Source organism: Arachis stenosperma, chromosome 1, assembly GCF_014773155.1.
Source record: "Arachis stenosperma cultivar V10309 chromosome 1, arast.V10309.gnm1.PFL2, whole genome shotgun sequence".
Lineage (NCBI taxonomy): Eukaryota > Viridiplantae > Streptophyta > Magnoliopsida > Fabales > Fabaceae > Arachis > Arachis stenosperma.
The window spans coordinates 47233051-47249957 of NC_080377.1; the positions used below are offsets into that span (position 1 = coordinate 47233051).

Consider the following 16907-nt stretch of genomic DNA (forward strand, 5'->3'; position numbering starts at 1 on the left):
TAGATTCAATACCTGCAGTTCGTGCAGCATCATTCTCAAATTGTGATGGAGTTTTTGAGGAATCAAGATGATTACCAAGTTTGTTGGCATGAATGACGTGAAATGCAAGCTTCTGCGATGTTCTATGATTGTCATCATTGAGCTTGTCAATGACGGGTACAGAAAGAGAGGTGGTGGAGGTAGAGGATGAAAAAGAAATGATAATTGATAGATGTCATGGATCTTTTTCCTAAACTCTGAATACCATGATGAAGTTTGAATGAGATAGAGAAGAATAATTTGAGATAAAATTTTGTATTGCATGAATTGTTATTAGTGTGTCTGTCATAATCAAAATTGCAACATTTATGCTCATGTACTAATGCATTAGGCAAAGTTAATTACACAAGAATAGATTACAATTTTATAAGAAAGAGAAACAACTTAACTAACTAACTGATTTTCTCTCTCTTTATCTAATTCAACATGATCATTAACAAATATTAATTTCTATTTTTTTAATCTTGCACAAAATATTTATCCTTAATAACAAAAGGCATATAATATTTAACAAAAAAAAGCATATAATTTATCATAAAAGAAAACTATTTTCTGAAAATGCATACAAGTTATCTAAATCTCTTATTAGTTATCACCATATCTCTCTACGTAGCTTTATAAGGAGGTGGTTACTTTAACAAAAATATTTTTATATAAAAGTAATATTATAAATTGTTAAATAATTTAAAAGTAATGCAATATTATCAGTAAATGTTATTATTTTTATTAGCACTGGACTATTAATAATTTGTACTTATATTTACAGAAATTTTATATACAAAAAGCATATAATTTTGACTTATATTTACTAAAATTTTACACATATAAATTAATACAGTTTGCACTCATAATTTACATCTATAAATTATATTTACTAAAGATAATTTAGTATTTGTATTAATCAAATATTAACAAAAAAATACTAAAAATTATTAACCTTTAAAAATTTTTCATAATTTAAAATATTTGACTAAATATATTTAACTGCATTATCTAACTATTTGTTATATCATTTTCATATAAAAATATTTTCATAAAAATATCACTACAATTTGTGCTAATGTATAAGTATACTAAATTATTAATTTATTTTGAAAAAATTTTAACCTTTATTATATTTTAAACTTAGTAGATTATTTATTCTGACCAAAATAGGGATTGTCTGTGTGCATGACAGGATGACTTTTGAATTTTGATTTTGACTAGTTTTAACAAATTTTTTTTTAATCTTCTTTTTTGGGTTTTGAGTTTTGACGCGTGATAAATTCTCTTGTTTAAACTTTGAAGTCTCTCTTGTTTTTCATGCAAGTATATTATTTTAAATTTTAGTTAAAAAAAAAACAGAAAAATAGAAAAGTATAGAAGATTGCAAAGTAGGAAAGAATCTTGACCCGTACCAAACAGCAAAAAGAAGAACAACTAAAAGCTTGACTTCATTCCCAGAATCACTCTCTCCATCACAACTCAACTCAACCCATAATTTATTTATTTTTTTAGTTATTACAACAAATAAATTAGTTTCTTTCTTCCTTGGACTCTTCTAAATTCCTTCAAACAAATCTCTTAGACAGTCTTCAATTCAATTCAACCAATCAAATACCGTTTTTCTTTCTCTCTCTAAATGCCTGCGTCCTTCTCCATTGCCTCCTTCCCCGTCCTCGATTGTCGGTGAGTTCCCCTCCAAAACGTTGCCGTTTTTACCCAATTAAGAAAGAAACCCTAATTTTCTCAATCCATGTCCTCGATTTTTTTATTTTTATTTTGTCAATGGGTCAAAAGAATGAACTGTTTTGACGATTTGTTGTAGGTGGTAGTTGGAAAAGGGAAGAGAGTATGGCAATGGAGGAGGAAGAGCCGAGCCAGCTGAAGAGAGCGTTGATTGATTCCTCTGCTGGAGCTATTTCTGGTGCTATATCAAGAACAGTTACCTCTCCCCTTGATGTTATTAAGATTAGGTTCCAGGTCAACTCTTTTTCTTATCATGATCATTTTTTTTGTCATATTCATACTTGTGTTTTATGCTGCATTTACAAAAGTAATCATAAGAAGATTATTGCTAATTTTGTATGATATATAGAGGGGTATGAAATAGTGGATAGAGTAATTAATAAGCAAGGGGAAGTACAAAAACCGGTACATTGAGAATTCAAACACTATTAAAACTTGCTTCTTCTAGGTTCTAGAACTATTGAGTATTGAAGATGGTGTCTCATATACAGTTTGGTAAGAGCTGCTGAAACTTCACTAAATAGAGACAGAATGGAACTTGGGGACAAACATTAGCCTGGCAATTTTTTTATATAGTTATTTTTTTAAAAAAATATTTTAGGGAGATGTATACTGCTTGGCAAAGACTCATGTCACTGTCAAAATTTTGCTGGAAACCAGTTTTTGATTTTGTAACTAATGAATAGCATATGGCAGAGAATCAATTTCCAGGGTGTGCCATTATATCATTTATGTCACAATGGGCTTTGTTTTGGTAATCTGTTCCACTTTTACTTTGATGTGATGCGGCTCACCTAAAGTTTAACTGGTTGGAATTTGGAAAGAGTATGGCTAAATGACTATGTAGTTCTTGTTGCAATCATGGGTGTGATATATACAATCTGGTGTGAAATGTATGGAGTATAATTTGCTTTGTTGTTGCTTGATTATAGATGTGTGGCTGGAAATTGAAAATATGGCTTCATGTAGTTATTTTCCTTTCAACATACCCTCAGCAAACAAAAAATGGTCTATTGACCATTTAGAGAATTATATTCATTCATGGCCATCAAAACATTTCCAATTACTTAGTTAATGTACCATGGATTTCTCAGTGGTTGCCATTATTGTTCTTAAAAAATCATGTGACGTTAGGATAATTGCGTTAACATGGGGTTTGGCATGTTTCAGTGTGATTTGTGTCTATGCACTATGTAATGTTTTTAACTTTTATGAGATATAGGATTCTGGAGAGTCATGGCTATTCATTATCTCCTGCTCCGTTATCATATCAAGTATTGAGCTGAAGAATGCTTTTCCCATTTATTTTCAGGTTCAACTCGAGCCCACATCTTCATGGGCTTTACTACGCAAGGAAATTTCTGCACCATCAAAATATACTGGCATGCTTCAAGCAAGCAAAGATATCTTTAGAGAAGAAGGCATACGGGTAAAATAACTAAGCTTTTATAATTATGGTTAAATTGCCTACTGCTCTTTCACTGTTAATTCTGGTGCTGCATTTGTAGTCCCCTTGAACTGTTACCAAATAGTTGTTGGTGAAATTATTTTATGTGATAGCGCTTGCTTGCATCGAGAGGAAGAGCTTTACTGTAACAAGGTTGCTGCCTTGTGGCCTATAAGTCATGGGTTGGAGTAATAGAATAGTTTGTCCATTAGTGGGGGTTAAGAATACACACTTATATTCTCCCCATATCACATTAGGTAGGAACCTTAAGCACTAGGCTACCCTTTCCCGATAATGCTTATTCTTAAAGTAGTTTCCTAGAGGTTTTTTGCCAACCATTTTTCGATGGAAAAAATGTGTAATTGTGTATTATCATTTTTTGTGTGCGACATGTTACAGGGTTTTTGGCGGGGCAATGTACCAGCTTTGCTCATGGTTATGCCATATACATCCATACAGTTCACAGTTTTGCACAAGTTAAAATCTTTTGCCTCTGGTTCTTCCAAATCAGGTATTCAGTTTTGTTTTCAACTGTTATTTCTTAGCCCAACATATTAGCCTGATGAGCAGTGTGAACCTATCTCCTAGATTTCTCACATTATTATCGATAATTTTTGAAAATGTAGGTCCGCATATTTTACCATAATGTCAAACTTCATTTGCTGAATTATTTTTGCAAGTCACTTTAGGGTAGGATGCTTTCTGTAGCATAAACTATATATGCAGACCAAAACCTGCGTCCCTGTGCAGTTTATAAATAATTATCATAAATTTCCTGTTGTAGGTGTATGTTGCTCATTGCTTGCTTTCTGTTTCTGCAGAGAATCACATTAATTTGAGCCCTTATCTATCCTATGTGAGTGGGGCATTAGCTGGGTGTACAGCTACTGTAGGATCATATCCTTTTGATCTCCTTCGAACCATATTAGCTTCTCAAGGTGAACCGAAGGTATCAACATTATTAAATGAGGATTTGAAATAAATTAATGTAATGTAATTTTGTGTTTCACCCTGCAGAGGTCAGAAAAACAGAAGAATTGAAAAGACTGAGCTCCTGGTCTTTGACAATAGAATTTTTAACCTTTTGAATGCATATAATGAGGTTATTCGTGATTTGAGTTAATAACTATGCTATGCTAATGTTTTCCCATCATCTAGGTTTATCCAAACATGAGGTCAGCATTCGTTGACATTGTTAAGACTCGTGGTTTCTCTGGCTTGTATGCCGGACTGTCACCAACGCTAGTTGAGATTATACCTTATGCAGGCCTACAATTTGGTACTTACGATACGTTTAAACGTTGGGCTATGGTAAAATCTCAGTCCTTTTTCTATTTGTTTTCTATTGACATGATTGTTCCCTGCATGCATTAAATGCCGCCAATCATGTTGAAAGTTGAAAACAGAGTAACTTAGTTTCATTTTTTTGGTTCTCTAATATTCAGCATTTTTGTCATTCTAGTATGTGTGTCTCTTCAGTGCTGTAATATTACAATCTTGGTTTAAGTGAAATGAATCTGTAAGATCTAGAATTATATGAAATGCATTGATAAGCTATTTGGAATCCTATGATGAGTTTATGCAGATATGAGGTTTACAGTTTTATGTCTCACTTTCCTAATGTCTACCTTCCACATGTTAGCACATTCCAGATATCTAGACATTTGATTCCGTCAGTTTTACATATGGAGGCCATTATAGAGCAATGCATCTAGGCATACCTTGTGTCAGGTGTATTTCAGCTTGTTTATAACAATTGTATGGAAATAGTAGAATAAGGTATATGTTAAAATGGGACTGTACAAAGTTGGGACTGTACAAATTTGGTTTATATAGTTGTAAAATTGAATTCCTTGACATGCAGCCAATAAATGTTTTGCTTTATAAGTATTCCTTATAGTGAGAGATTCTTTGATATCTCCTCATTTGTAATTGTCATATTATGTGAAAATTGTAGGCATGGAACCACACTCAATACTCAAATGCTATTGGAGAAGATAGCCTATCTAGCTTTCAACTTTTCCTGTGTGGGTTGGCTGCTGGTACATGCGCTAAGCTTGTTTGTCATCCACTTGATGTAGTCAAGAAAAGATTTCAGGTAGATTTTTAGAATCTGACAGACCCTCTTTCTTTCAGGGTAATTATGAATCTATTTTATTATTTCTTCCCTTCCCCTTTAGAACTAGATCCTGAGCTCATACCTACCCATTGAACGCATGCTGAACAAATGGCTTCTCATGCCCTATCGTTATGGACGTCCATCGAGTATGTAGTTATGGATCTTCATGCTTTCTTTCCTCCAGATTGAAGGTCTGCAAAGGCATCCAAGATATGGAGCTCGTGTGGAACACCGTGCGTACAGAAACATGTTTGACGCCATGAAACGGATATCACAGGCAGAAGGTTGGGCTGGTCTGTATAAGGGGATCATCCCATCAACTGTTAAAGCTGCACCAGCTGGTGCTGTAACATTTGTAGCATATGAATTGACATCAGATTGGCTCGAGTCAATTTTGACTTGATTTTTTAACACTTAAATTGAGGGGAGAAATTTTTTGTGATTTTGTTTTCTGGGATCTCATTCTTTTGTACTCAAATAATTCCCCTTTTAATATACAAGAAGCAGGTATATGCTAATATATTTTAACTATTGATCATGTTGATAATTGAGATTTAGAGATGTACAAATAACTTCAAACCTGACTAAACATTCGTATTTTTGGCAAAAAAAAGTTTTATTTTTGGTGGGTGGGGAGGATCCTTAGGGCAGTGTTTGGTTTTTGTAATTCTTGAGACAAAGATATAAACATTAAAGACATAGACACAAATTATATGTATTGTGTTTGGTAAAATATTTAAGTATTGAACAAGACACAATAAAATTAAAAAAAGTCCATATTATCCCTATAATAAATTTTGTTTTAAAACAAAAAAATTAACCACCATTGCTGCCACTACTATCCATCATTTCCACCACTAGATTTATCATCACACATAGTTCATCACAAATCAGCCTGCAAAAATTTCACAAGAATCAACAAAAATATTTACTTTTCAAAAGAAAAAAGAAAAACGAAAGGAGAGAAGGTGACTGAGGAGCAGATCTGTAAAAGGAGAAGAACCGAGGTAGAGAGAAAGGCGGCAATGGCAGACTAAAAGAGGAAGAGGGAGAGGCGGTCCTGGGTGCTGCGAAGGGGGGAGAGGCGACAATCGCAGATATGGACAAAGGAAGAGACGTAGCAGCGGCGGCAGATCTGGATGAAGGAGGAGATGCAGTGGCAGTAACGGTGGCAGAAAGAGTAATGATTGAGCGAGAGGTTAGTGGCGGAGGAAAGATGGAGGGAGGACGGAGGATGGTGAGCATCTCTCTGGATAGAGAAAAAAAATTAGGATTTGAGATAAAATAAAATTATTATTTTAAAAATTAATAAGGGATAAAGTGTAAAAAATTGTGTCCAATTAATTGTATATGTGTCTCAACATTTTGGAGAAACATTAAATACATGTATTTTATGGGCATTTGTATACTAATGTGTCCATAAATATGTGTTTCAACAAAGTCTCAGCTTACTCCATTAACCTTACAGATAGTGGCTTGAATAAAAGAATTGTTGTGGTACATTGGAAAATGAACAGATCAATTCCAAGTGCAAGCACTTATATTAGTACAATCCAACTACAAAAGTCAATAACTACTCACAGCCTTGCCTTCATGCAAGAGGATGATCTGCCGTAATTGCACACTTGCAGGAACTGGCCTCTCCCCATAACTGCCAGAATCTAGCTTCGTATTCCACAATCTCGGCATGGCCCTATGTACGTTTCAACCACAAAGGCCTGCAGCAGTATTGTCAAAAGTAACCCTTGGACGACCATCTTAAGCCAAGAACAATAACAGCACATCATATCCAAATAATTATCATAGTGGCATCAATAAATCCTCACACAAAAACCAGAATTACAAGCATTATCTATGCAGCAACCACATTTGCAAATGCAAGTTAAGACTGGCAAGCTTCACAGACAAAACAATAGCTACTAAAAAGACTAAAAAATGTAATGCCATTGTAATTATGGAAATAGGTTGAGTCCAAAATCACTGCTTCCAAAGTCTCTACCCACTAACATTTTCCGTTTTCTAATCCAGCAAAATACATAAAAGAGAGAATTTATCAGCATCAAGTGGTTCTCGTTCGAGGGGTGGCTTCAGCTTCAACAATGAAGATGATGAGGTCTGAGGTGTTTGGATTCTACCAGATGCTAGATGAAATGCGACTTTATATATTTTAAATGCTTAAAAAGCTTAAATATTGTTGTAAATATTGAATTTGGCATATTATACATAAATACTTTTTTAAAATAAATTAGTTTTCTAAATATTAAAAAAATGACCAGATCTTTTAACAAGTTTTAGAGACAGACTCAAACCATGTAACTGCATTGCAAGCCTAACCTATTAAGAGTGAGACACGGTCTAACTTTTCTCAACTTTTCAGTTTTCACCCTATTGAGAAGAGAAGGATGCTATAAATAAAACCTGGCACAGGATTCGGTGGTCCAGAAACCTTTGGACTACTTAGTGGTCCAAGTAAAAAACATGTTTTTAGAATTTTTTTATCAATTGTTACGTAGTCCTTGAACTAATTTTAATTACAAATCAACTCCATATATTTTATTTAATTATAAAAATAGTTTTTTATTTTATAAATTATTATTTTATCAATTATCTATTATATTTATTAACAATCAAATACAAAAATAACAACCAATTATATCCTCCATTCATCCTAATAATTTCAATTGATTAAAAAATTAACTTTGATCTCGTTACGTTCGTCCATGGCTTCCAAATCGTGTTTCTTTGAAATTCAATCGATTGGTTTTTCAAAACAATCGATTGAATGATAACTCAATCGATTGGTTTACACTATATCACAAAACAATCGATTGAAAGTTGTAAGGTAGAATGGTAAAAAGCTTATACCAATCGATTGTTTATACTTTTCCAATCGAATGAATGCCTCAAAACAATCGATTGAATTCACGAAAACAACATGGATTTGCCAAATACAATCGATTGGAAAGTGATGACATTGAAGTTTTAGCCAAATTCAATCGATTGGTAATGTAATCCAATCGATTGGAAGGTGATGAAGTTGAATGTTTTGCCAATTTCAATCGATTGGTAATGGTACATAAAATTAATTTATAGATTGGTAATTTATAAAATTAATTTTGCCGATCAATAGTACCTTTTGCTTTTATTCAAATAAGGCAGAGTAAAAAATACAAAAAGTATATAATATTGATAAGGTAGCAGCGTATCAAGTAGTAAGTATGCTTAATTTATTTATTTGTGTTATGCACAAATTTAGTTTCGTTAAAATATTAGTAATCAGTGCTCTAATTTTTGTAAATATGTTTGGGATAAGTGTTTGCAATTAGTTAAATGTTAGAATATATTGAGTAAATTCTTTTAATATATTTAGAGTTAATATAAAACTGAGGGTAAAAAACGTATTTAAGCCAAGGAGAGAAGTTTATTACGCATATAAGCCAAATAAGAATCTGATACAAGAATTCACCAAAGCACACTTTAATGTAATTCGAAACAACTTTATTCGAATTACATTCCTTAATAATTCGAATCAATACAGCTCCAATTATTCCCAACCATTGCATACAAGTAATTCGAATCAACTTAGAACGAATTATAAAAGCATAATTCGAATTGTATCAATTCGAATTAGTAGGAACGTGAGTAGGAAGAAGTTCGAATCAAATTGATTCGAATTACTCACATTTCGAATCAAATGGTAATTCGAATTACACATTGTACAATAAGATACTAGAAAAAATACTATAATATAAAAAAATATACTAAAAGAAGTATAAAACAAAATTATAGTAAATTAATTTTAGTATAAAATTATTAAATATAAATTAATTTTAACTCCTATTAGTACATTGAATTAAAAATAACATATAAAAATGTACTTGTATTTATTAAATTTTAATAACATATAAAAATTTAATGACTTTTTAAATATTTTTTTATAATAGGAGTACATTTTTAAATACTTTATATAAAAATGTACTTATATTTATCATACAAAAATAAAGTGTTGTGCCAATATAATAACATTATAATATTTTAAATCAATTTTTTCTAGGATTTTAGATTAAAAGCAGCACATGAAAAAGTATTATTGGTATTTTAAAGCTAACTTAATTAAAAAAGATAGAACTGTATTTTTTAGGATTTTATGTACATAATTAGGCTAATTTTTTTTTAATATTGATCAAAGATGTGTGTTACACTATGTTATTTGGTTTCAGCTAAGTTTTACTCTACTATAATTTTTTTTTTACTTTTCATAATACACAAATCTAAAAAATTTTATAAATTAATTTTAAAAAAATATCATTGACGTTTTATAAATTTTAAGTACCATTACCAATCGATTGAAATTGGCAAAACATTCAACTTCATCACCTTCCAATCGATTGGATTACATTACCAATCGATTGGATTACATTACCAATCGATTGAATTTGGCTAAAACTTCAATGTCATCACTTTCCAATCGATTGTATTTGGCAAATCCATGTTGTTTTCGTGAATTCAATCGATTGAGTAACAACAACAATCGATTGTTTTGAGGCATTCATTCGATTGGAAAGTATAAACAATCGATTGGTAGAAGCTTTTTACCATTCTACCTTACAACTTTCAATCGATTGTTTTGTGATATAGTGTAAACCAATCGATTGAGTTATCATTCAATCGATTGTTTTGAAAAACCAATCGATTGAATTTCAAGGAAACACGATTTGGATGCCATGGACGAACGTAACGAGATCAAAGTTAATTTTTTAATCAATTGGAATTATTAGGATGAATGGAGGATATAATTGGTTGTTATTTTGTATTTGATTGTTAATAAATATAATTGATAATTGATAAAATAATAATTTATAAAATAAAAAACTATTTTTATAATTAAATAAAATATATGGGGTTGATTTGTAATTAAAATTAGTTCAAGAACTACGTAGCAATTGATAAAAAAACTCTAAAAACATGTTTTCTACTTGAACCACTAAGTGGTCCAAAGGTTCCTGGACCACCGAATCCTGTGCCATAAAACCTGTTATTTGAAAATATTGGAAATGACTTTTGTCTTTGAAACCGATAATCAATATTTTTTAGGGAAAAAGACAGATATGTCCCTGACTTTTCAAACTTTTGACAAATACATCCCTGACAAAATTTAAATACAAAAAAGTCCCTGACTTTAACAAACGGAGGACAGTTTAGTCCTTCCGTCTATTTGTCTCTCATACACCTAACGGAACTGGCTGACGTGGCTGAAACGGTATACAGGTGTCCGTTACGGTGCCACGTTGGAAGGGGAAAAAAGTTCGAAGGACAAATAAGTCATTGACGTCATTTTACAAATAAAGTTCGAAGGACAAATAGGTCCTTGAGAATTTTTTTTTCATTATACTTCTATTATGCTTCTATTATGAGAATTTAGTTTATAAAATTAGGCTAATTTTTTTTTTTGTATGGAAAAAATATTGGTGTTTTTGTTGAAAATGGAATAATGTGGTGTAATTATAGATGGGTGGATTTTTTTTTAGGAAGTCAACACGTGGGGGACGTGGTGAACACGTGGCATCATTCTGGCCAACACGTGGGGGCGTGTTGAACACGTGGGGGCGTGTTGAACACGTGGCAGCATCTTAGCCAACACGTGGGGGCGTGTTGAATAATTTCCACAATACTGTAATACACTTCAAATGTCAATATTCAACCAAAACACCAAATTTCTTTCCATATTAAAAATAATTTCTGATAAAATTATGCTTGTATTTTGAAATATAGTTAACTTGTTTTATTCTACAATTTAAATTATTTGTATTAAAATTGTAGAAATTGGGCTTGTTATGTTTCTACTCTTTTCTTAAATTGCATTAGTTTAGTTTTAGTGCATTTGTGTATTATATTAGAATTTGTTAAATTGCATTAGTTTAGTTTTATCATACCAGTGGCATTAGTTAGCATCAGTTCATTTATGCATCAAGTTAGCATTAGTTCATTTGTGCATCATTCATGTATTAAGTTAGCATTAGTGCATTTGTGTATTATATTAGAACTAGTATTTTTATGCATAATAACATTACGAGAATATTTTTTTTAAAATTATAGTTCACTTTGTTCTAACAGTATAAATTATGCATGACACAAAAGATTTATAAAATCAAACTACTTTTACAAAAAAGTCGTAAGTTGACAAAAGTTTCTAACTAAGAAGACCAAGATATCTGCAGATAAAAAATTAAATAATAAGATTTTTAGTTATTATTTTTATATGAAAAAGTCTAATTTTTTATTAGTAATTAATTTTAACATTCGTTATCTAAAATTTAAAATAATTTAATGTGTATAATTTTATATTTAAAATATTTTAATTGTAAAAAAATATCAAATGACATATTTTGATTTGTCAAATTACTAATATAAAATATAATTATATATAGAGTAAAAATAGTAGAGAGAAATATAAAAATGGAGAGAGGTAGATGAGAGAATTTAGGAAATGAGTTTATTAATTTTGAAAAAAAAAATTATCAAGGACCTATTTGTCCTTTGAACTTTATTTGTAAAATGACGTCAAGGACTTATTTGTCCTTCGAACTTTTTTCCCCTTCCAACGTGGCACCGTAACGGACACCTGGACACCGTTTCAGCCACGTCAGCCAGTTCCGTTAGGTGTATGAGAGGCAAATAGACGGAATGACTAAATTGTCCTCCGTTTGTTAAAGTCAGGGACTTTTTTGTATTTAAATTTTGTCAAGGATGTATTTGTCAAAAGTTTGAAAAGTCAGGGACCTATTTGTCTTTTTCCCTATTTTTTATTTTCTATTTATCTTTTTTTCGACAAGATCATAAATCAATTTTTTTATTTTAAAATAAATAGAGAGTTTTATTTTTATATTTTTAATACATGTCTCCGGAACATTAGTTATCATTTTTTAATACATTGCAAGGGTTGACAATTAGTTTCCAATAATTAAAAGCAATGAATTCAGTTTTTGGTTTTGCACTTTGACACTTGACAATCAAATCAGTTCTTAAGGTAGCATATTATAAAACTTATGTAACTAAATTTGACTATATTTTTGTGACTAGGAGTTTTATTAGCATTCAACTGAAAGCTTTGTTAAATTAAATGTCAAAGAGAGTGACATTGCTGTCTAACCAATCACATTATGCTATTGTATCCAACGATTTCAAACTCCAAAGAACATGCTCATGTAGATGGTTTCTGAGACAGATTACTCATCATGTATAATACAGAAAGCTTAACTTATGACGTAAATTGAAATAATCAGGAGAATGCAAAAAGGCAAATTGGAATCAAAGTATCAAACTCATTCTATGATGATAGTAACTTATGCTCTATGTTATTCACATGATCATGCTGCAAATAAGAACATAACTTCTCTTACATATTGAAAAGAATTTTACTGAACACCTCTAGAGAGGAAAAAAATAAAAGAAATAAAACGGCGAAAGCAAGCTATGTTTCTTCAATATATATAAAATCTAGTGAGTGAACTTCAAAACTGAAAAGAAGAAAGATCTTGATCTGTAGTTAATATCTTATCTGCAACTAAACATAAAAAAGAACTGATGGATGAACAACTATCCAATCAATCAAACTTTGCTCTCACTTGGTCATTAAAGAGAACCTTGAAATTTCCAACTCCACAATCATTAAGAGAACCTTTGATATCTTCACCTATCTCGTTAGCACAATGAGCTAACCTGCACCTAAAATTGAGATTTAAGAAGAACTAAGCACTAAAGATCCTTGCACGGACAAAACACTAAACACGCATATTGCCCAGAATGGCAGCAACAACATAATGGTAGTGTCATCTAGGTTACAAACAAATATTTGGATACTAAAGAATCTGTAATAAACTTATAATGCATTAGTCATTTCTAAAGCATCAGGTAGTTGATAGTTGATATACATGACAAGTGCACGGGGAATTGAAGAATGCAACAATCAATCGTAATTTACGCAATGACATATCTAAGTTACCTACTAGGCAGTTATCATAAACATCTTTTTTTCTCATGGTATATCTTCAGTAGTTGAGACATATCTTCTGTAAAACTTTCCACAAATCTTTTAAGGAACATGTCTTCCGGAATAAAAAACGGCACACACAAATTGTCACTCTTGTTTCTCAAACCTTTTGCAAGTAAATACTGGAGAACAAAAGCCCTCGGAATGATCCTTCTCTCCAAATTATATCCAAAAAGCCATGGAATCACTACAACATTTTCAGGTTGAGACAACATTTAAAAAGTATTGCCTAAAGATTGACAAAAGGTTGCTTTTGATATATGACAACACTTTTAGACTTAAGGCAACATTTTTGGGTGGCATTGCATATGCAGCCGTTGCCTTAGATCAAGGTAACACTTTTTTGTTTTAAAAGCAACGCTTTTGAGGGTAACACCTAGTAAGTGTTGCCTTTGATTGAAAAACAACAACATTTCAAAGGTGTGTTTGAGACAACACTTTTGCAGTGTGTCTTTTCTCTCATATTCTGGCTACTACTAAAAAGTGTTGCCTATTTGTAATAAATGCAACCCTTTTAATTTACGCGTTGCTTATAAGTTTGAATTTGCAATACTTTGAAGTGTTACCTATTAGTTATGAATATGCAACCTTTTAAAGCATTGCCTTTCTTTTAGATATGCAACCTATACAAGTGTTGCCAATTCTTTTAGATATGCAACTTATACAAGTGTTGTCTAATATTCAAAATATACATCTAATAGAAGGGTTGCCTTTTTGACAAAAGTAAAAGTTGCTTTTGTAGTAAAACTACAAAAAAAATAATAAAAAATTCACAATAGAATTTTTTGTCATACATGTATAATCATTTTAATTAATAAGTAAATTTGTGTACAGTAGAAAAAATTTAAAAAAGAGACAAAACAACTAATAATAAAGTTCTAATTAAAATAGATATTAAAAGGTTCAATTAATATTTCAAATACATATTTGTCAATAATTCTCGACAAAATAATAAAATTTTTGTTTGACAATAATTATCATAACAAAATAGTAATTAATATTTGTCAAAAAAACATCAATCTACTTGCATATTTATATCCATGCTTGACTTGTTCCATATGCTAAATCTGCAAATAATACACAACAAAAATGAACAACTTATCATTAAAAAATGAATGAATGGCAAAAGATAACGGAAACAAAAGTGAAGAAACTGAAATTGAAATAATAGTGCAAGGAGTTCTTGTCAAAACTGAAACTGAAAATAATGATAGGGTTCAGTGTTTCTTAATTTGATTTTAGTTTCAACCAGTTTGACAAATTGAAGAACCAAACCAAAGTTCAAAACAAATAAATAACAAAATTGCACAGCAAAAATAGAAGCATACCAAACCGAAAAAGAAACCGTCTTTGCTTAGCTTCCCAAATTCTTTCTCTGTTCTATCCTTGCCTCCAGCATGAAGGAACTTAGAATTGTCAACAATAGAGACAAGCTTAGAGGCATTGCTTGAATCTGGTTCTTCAGGCATGATCATCTCAAAGATAATCACTTTTCCATTCTCTTCAAGTTCTTTATAACAGTTTTTCAGCACTGTTACCCACTTCTCATCTGACCAATTATGACAAGCAACCTGCCACAATTTTATCATTAGCATCACGATTTATCATTATATAAATTATAGTTGAAATATAGTCAAACAAAATTATCACTTTTCATGAATATATAGCATTCTTATTTTTCTTGTTGAAATATAGTGTTAGTTATAATTCTTATCAGATATATTTCAATAGTTGGTGAATATATAGCATTCTTATTTTTCTTGTTGCAAAATCTTGAAAACCAATTTATTAGTTGAAAAACAATTAGTTCTCTAACTTGTTCACTAAACAATTAGTTCTCTACTTGAACATAAAAATAATCACCAGATCTTCTTTGACAAAGATTGCAGGCAGTTCTGAAAAGGAAAACTTGTTTTGGTATTTTGACCTTGAAAATGGTAGCTAACTTATACTCTTATCCATTTTGCATATCATGATAGGAATATATGAACAAGTTATGAGGTATATAAAATAGCATAATCAAGTTTGAATATCAAATAGCAATGATCATTATGCTGACAACTGCATTTAAAACCTCATTGAAAGTCAAATTGCACCAACTGCTTTAATCCATCAGAAAGATAGATATAGTTGGGGCTATAGTTATAAGTTGTCCAAAATATACACTTGGAAGATTAAATTAGTTCACAACTCTCATAAATGTTACCGTAGCTTTACCAAATACTGATGACGTTTGAGGGCCTTGGTGGTTCATGAAGAGCTTACCGTTTCAAAATTTATAGGATCTATTTCCTGCAGCTTATGAACATGGCCTCTAGTGTCAGGATCAAAAATGCTTCCAATAAAGCTGTAAACTTCAGCAAAATCCGACAAACCTGTAATTTTAGTCAAGTTGAGCCGGTCACCCCTAGTTAAGTACCGATTTCAATATGATTAAAAATGTAAAACAAAAATCTAACATAAATAAGATCATTACCAGGAATTACACAAGCTTGTTTTCCATGATTTGGCATCTCAGTAGCCGCCAGCATTCTAATCCCCCTTGATCCAATATCATTTGAATCACTAATACAATAAGTGGTGAAAAATTCCAGTTAGCACTAAATTATAGACTATTAACATAAACCAAACAACAAAACAACAGAGGGAGTAATATATGCATGCCTTCATTTCCATTAAGATTTGTGATGAGTTCATCCTGGCAGGGCATGAGTTCATCCAACAAAAACTTAATCATTCAAGTGCTATACTGGGCAAGCCAATCACATTTATATTATTAGATTATTGTATCAACAAATATGTATGGCTTAACTTCACCAACACTACTTGTCTAAAAAAACTAACACATAAATTTTGGCTTACAAGGAGTAAATTTAATTGAGTTGTTGATCAAATTTGCAAAACTTTGGACTACTCTAGCAAAGTCACCGCAAATTAGCTTTGGCATATCATCTGCAAGGGCAACCAATTAACAAGATGCATCAGAATCATTGTTGAAGAGATTTCTAGTCACCAAAATTAGATTTTAGATTCATACTAAAATATAATTCATATTATACTAACCAGATAGGTCTAAGATAGTCTCTAGATTGTTGATGAGCGGATAATTTGTATGCTTTTTGGCATTGTTTTTAGTATGTTTTAGTATCTTTTAGTTAGTTTTTAGTATATTTTTATTAGTTTTTAATTAAAATTCACTTTTCTGGACTTTACTATGAGTTTGTGTGTTTTTCTGTGATTTCAGGTATTTTCTGACTGAAATTGAGGGTCCTGAGCAAAAATCTGATCCAGAGACTGAAAAGGACTGCAGATGCTGTTGGATTCTGACCTCCCTGCACTCAAAGTGGATTTTCTGGAGCTACAGAAGCCCAATTGACGCGCTCTCAACGGCATTGGAAAGTAGACATCCTGGGCTTTCCAGCAATATATAATAGTCCATACTTTGTCCAAGATTTGATGGCCCAAACCCGCGTAGCAATCCGGCCTCAGAAATTCCAGCGTTAAACGCCGGAACTGGAATAAAA

At 31.4% G+C, this 16907-nt stretch overlaps 2 protein-coding genes across 4 annotated transcripts; one reads left to right on the forward strand and one right to left on the reverse strand.

Moving 5' to 3' along the window:
- Positions 1 to 1406: 1406 nt before the first annotated feature.
- On the forward strand, positions 1407 to 5885 carry LOC130946823 (mitochondrial thiamine diphosphate carrier 2-like). 3 transcript variants are annotated; one of them, XM_057875692.1, is made up of 8 exons: positions 1407 to 1707; positions 1847 to 2001; positions 3080 to 3196; positions 3614 to 3725; positions 4036 to 4163; positions 4373 to 4525; positions 5172 to 5312; positions 5395 to 5758. In XM_057875692.1, the coding sequence occupies exons 2-8, from the start codon at positions 1873 to 1875 to the stop codon at positions 5398 to 5400; spliced, it is 786 nt and encodes a 261-aa protein (XP_057731675.1). In that variant the 5' UTR covers positions 1407 to 1707; positions 1847 to 1872; the 3' UTR covers positions 5401 to 5758. The 3 variants fall into 3 exon arrangements, with proteins under 3 accessions (XP_057731675.1, XP_057731667.1, XP_057731684.1); XM_057875684.1 differs by having other exon boundaries at positions 1408 to 1707; positions 1847 to 1994; positions 5518 to 5885; XM_057875701.1 differs by having other exon boundaries at positions 1588 to 1707; positions 5518 to 5884.
- A 230-nt stretch (positions 5886 to 6115) lies between these two features.
- On the reverse strand, positions 6116 to 6824 carry LOC130946838 (uncharacterized). Its single transcript, XM_057875714.1, has 3 exons — positions 6786 to 6824; positions 6337 to 6582; positions 6116 to 6228 (listed from the first exon to the last, which is right to left on the reverse strand). The coding sequence occupies exons 1-3, from the start codon at positions 6788 to 6790 to the stop codon at positions 6150 to 6152; spliced, it is 330 nt and encodes a 109-aa protein (XP_057731697.1). The 5' UTR covers positions 6791 to 6824; the 3' UTR covers positions 6116 to 6149.
- Positions 6825 to 16907: the final 10083 nt, after the last annotated feature.